The 3,952-nt window shown below is 44.1% G+C and overlaps 1 protein-coding gene across 1 annotated transcript; it reads right to left on the reverse strand.

Annotated features, from left to right (window-relative positions):
- Positions 1–217: 217 nt before the first annotated feature.
- Positions 218–3,343, reverse strand: LOC306780065 (uncharacterized protein). Its single transcript, XM_079272258.1, has 2 exons — positions 3,236–3,343; positions 218–2,591 (listed from the first exon to the last, which is right to left on the reverse strand). The coding sequence occupies exons 1-2, from the start codon at positions 3,266–3,268 to the stop codon at positions 1,350–1,352; spliced, it is 1,275 nt and encodes a 424-aa protein (XP_079128384.1). The 5' UTR covers positions 3,269–3,343; the 3' UTR covers positions 218–1,349.
- Between the last annotated feature and the right edge of the window lie 609 nt (positions 3,344–3,952).

The raw sequence follows: 3,952 nt of genomic DNA on the forward strand, positions 1-3,952 counted from the left end.
CAACACATCAATAGAAATCTATGCTAGTACTAATAACATCCCACATTCAAGGCAAAGTACCTCGAACTATACCTTGATGTGTACCCTTAAATTCCACTCAAATCTCTATAAAGTACTGTGGGGGAGTAAGTTGAAGATGCAAGTTATAATTAATGTGAGTAAGAATGATCAAGCATCTAATTCTCACGAAATAACAAATTGGAGTCGGAAAAGAACATCGTAATTTCATTTCTTTATTCAGAAATTAAGTTTTTTCCCTTTCAGGCAATTAAAAATATAAGATTCTCTTTTTTTACTGCTTTTTCTCACATTGGTATTTCACAGACGTTGAAATATTTCTCCATAAATAAAGTACAAAATACATTTTGTTTTCTTTAAACACAAATAAATATCATAATAAATATATTAGTTTAAGTTAAACAAACACAAGGCAACCAATGACCAAAAGGAATACTGCGTCGTTAAAGTCCCTGAACCAGGTTGTCAAAGAAACGGGACAATAAAACAATGGGGTGCAATTTACAAGCCAGCGAAGATTACAGAATGTTTTACAGAATGAAAGTGTGTCAGGAAACAGAGATCCATAACTCAACTCACTGACCATCACTTCTTTTCTTCTGTTAGCACACTTTGATCTTTCAATATTTTGCCACTTACACATGCTCGCACCCCAGGTTTTGGGAAAATGACATGATTACACACATACCCACACACAGACTCACACACTCACGCACACACACACACACACACACACACAGAGAGAGCAGAGTGAAGTATGAAGCTTTGGTTGAATGCTACTGGGAGACTTGACAGATTCTCCCATTTTGATTAGCTGTAAAGTGCATATCACAGATAAAATGGCATCAATGACACGTGTCGGGTCTCACTGATTAAGGCTACTGAATCAAACGTACTGTTTGTGGCACCACGAGTAAATGGCCTATGACGCAGGGAAAATCTTAAAGACACAGGAATTAATGATTATCGCTAAAGATACGCCATTTTGATCACTACAGATTAACAGTAAGAGCAAACCAGGCTATTAACTGGTTCTGGCAACACCTGCAAAAGAGTTAATTTTTATGGAAGACCACATACAAAGGTCTAATAGGCTACACAATATTTTTAAGTATAAAAATAGAGTCTGATAACATTTGGATTCTAAAATCATCTCAGTATGTAGTTTGTTTCCAAGACGAGTTCCATTTTACAAACATAAATTAAGAACTTTAAGTGTTGTGTCAAGTTGACTTGTCCTGATCAGTTCTGGTTCTGAAGAGAAGTTCAGATAAACAGAGACAGGTGACAAGGTGTCAGAGTTCTCTTCAGCTCCGTCCCTTTCGCTCCGTTTAGTCGGACAGGGACAGGCGTTCAAACACAGTGAGCCTCTTGGTGGCTGCGTCGAATGTTGGAGACTCGGTTCCACTGGAGCCTCCGCTGCTGCTGCTGTAGCTGTCCTCCAGGGAGTCCTCAGAGGAGAAACGCTGGAGTCCCGCAGGCTTCACGAATCCTCTGTGGCCTCCGGGACCAGGAAACAGCATGCTGCTGTCTTGGTTGTGCCCGTCATCCAAGCTGGCGGCTCTGCTGTTGCTGCTGTTAAAGTTATTTCCATGGCCACACACACAGTGTGAGGCCTTTGGCTCCAGGATGAGGGGAATATTGTGGATGTCTCCGGTGCTGGCACGGATCTGACGGTTGCCAAACTGGAATGCTGCTGCCTCCCTCTGCATGGAGTCACTGAACACTGGGGAGAGGAGATCAGCAGGAGGGGGAGAAACGGAGGCAGCGCGGCTGAAGCCCAGGTTCGGATCATTGAAGGATGAAAGGAATGATGGAGGAGGTGAGCAGCGCGAAGAGCCCAGAAACCCGCCGAAGCTGACACTCTGGCGCAGCTGGTGGCGTGGATTCTGACCACTGGTGCTGGTGGGAAATTGTTGCTGCTGATTCTGGAATTTGGCGGTCGACAACGGAGCTCCGTTGATTTTGTCCTCATGGATGAAGTGGCAGCGTGAGCCATAGGGGCAGTAGCCAAAGTTGTAGAAGGTTCTGCAGGGCTCCGTCTTGTACTTGGGGTGGCGGAACAGTCCACGCAGCTCCGGCTCGCCGTGGGCAAACTGGCACTTACTGCCATACTTGCAGCTGCCAGTCTCCTGGAAGCCACGGCACAGCTCCGTCTTGTAACGATTAGGGGCCACCACTGGTTGAACCTGGGGTGGGAGGGGAGACGAGGGAGGGAAGCCAGGTGGTGGAGCCACGGTAGTGGCAGAGGGAAAAGCCTCCAGGTTCCTTAGCTGTCCGAAGGAGGAGAGCAGGCTGCTGCTGGACTCGGTCAGGCTCATGGAGCGGTCGGGCCTGAAGGGGAGCTGTTTAGATTTTGAGACGGGGCCCTGGCTCCAGATGTTGGATGACCAGAAAGGGCTGCCGTTGTCAGTATTGTTGACATGCTCGGTGCTCAAGCTGTGGCTTGAGGGGGAAGGAGGGGAGGGGGAAGAGAAGAAGGAGGCTGACCTGTTCAGCCTACTCTGCCCCGGGCCTTTGAGTTGAGACTGTTTAGGGAGCAAGGCTTCTTCCAGGGCCAGGTTCATAAAGTTCTGTTGGAGAAGATTGACAGAGTTATTATACAGACCTTGATGCTGCTCATTTCAAAGCAAGTTGTACTGTATGTTGTATATGCATAATTGTTCTCTTTAAACCTACTTTATACAACAAATCTATTCAAAGTTAGTGTTGTATTCAGCAAAAAGACAAGCTGTTATAGAATCGGTTCATATGCGAGATATTTTATTTCTTTTTTTTTTTTGATAAAGAACAAAATGAGACAAAAATGCCAAAACAAAATTATAAAGAAGGCAATCATGAAAAAAACGGTACCGTACTAAACTTTCTATCTGCCATTTACATGCAATCACAAAATACAAATTCAGTGTCGATAAATTGCAGTTTTTGACGGTTTTCTATTTCTCGTGAATATTCCGACAGTGGAAGTCTGGAAACGAAGAAACAAACAAGCCATCACGAGCTGTCTGCCTGATCTCATGAAGTCTTCAAACTGAAGAAACCCTCTGTGACTAAACTCAGTTCAAAACGAGTTCACTGTCAAATCAGTAATTCACAAAATGAGCCGGAATAAACAAACACTTTGGGAGAGGAGCCACAGAGCGGCCCCATTACAACTTTATCAGCCTTTTTTGTTCTCCTCCAAAACAAAATAAAACAATCCTTAGCTTCAACTCACCTTCGTGAAAATGTCGTCAAGCATTTCGGACATGCTGTATCCCTTTGGCCAACAGAAGAAGATGTAGCTCTGATCCACGGGTGACTGTTAGAAAGTCCAGACTTAAGTCAAGTTAGATCTGTGCGCCGGTCCCCTTGCCTTTTATTTGCCTTAACTCCTCCCCCAAAGTTTAGTAGGAGTTCCCACATGCTATGTTCCCGGATGACCCTCCCTCCACCTCAAGTTTCATAGTGATCTCAGAGAAGGGCGGGGAGTAAAACAACAACAACAAAAAATAGAAAGAAACTGTGTATTTTTAGTTAGCTGTGTGAAATGCTTTAGTTTCATAGGCATCTGCAAGCAGAGTGGCTTATTTACATAGCTCTCCTGCATGCTCTCAATCCAGGCCAATGGCACAAGCTTGTTTTTCCTGTTTATTCCTCTTCTGATATATCATTCCAATTCTGTGAAATTTCTCAGGATGTGAAGCACCCACATGTGAAGTGGCAAATGAGTCTTGTTTGTTCAGACCTAAACGCTGGTCCTTTTCATCCCACATTTAACAAGTAGAGATGAGCTTTTCTGTGGCAAACGCTCTAAACACGTACACAGGCATAATTACAGCATATACATTTATATGACTAATGGTTTTCAGGAAGTGTAATAAGTCGTCTTGTCCCTGATAAGATACTGTGAAGTTTCGGAGCGTTTTAACCCACAGAGAGGAGAGAATATATC

The sequence above is a fragment of the Melanostigma gelatinosum genome (assembly GCF_949748355.1).
Source record: "Melanostigma gelatinosum genome assembly, chromosome: 7".
Classification (NCBI taxonomy): domain Eukaryota; kingdom Metazoa; phylum Chordata; class Actinopteri; order Perciformes; family Zoarcidae; genus Melanostigma; species Melanostigma gelatinosum.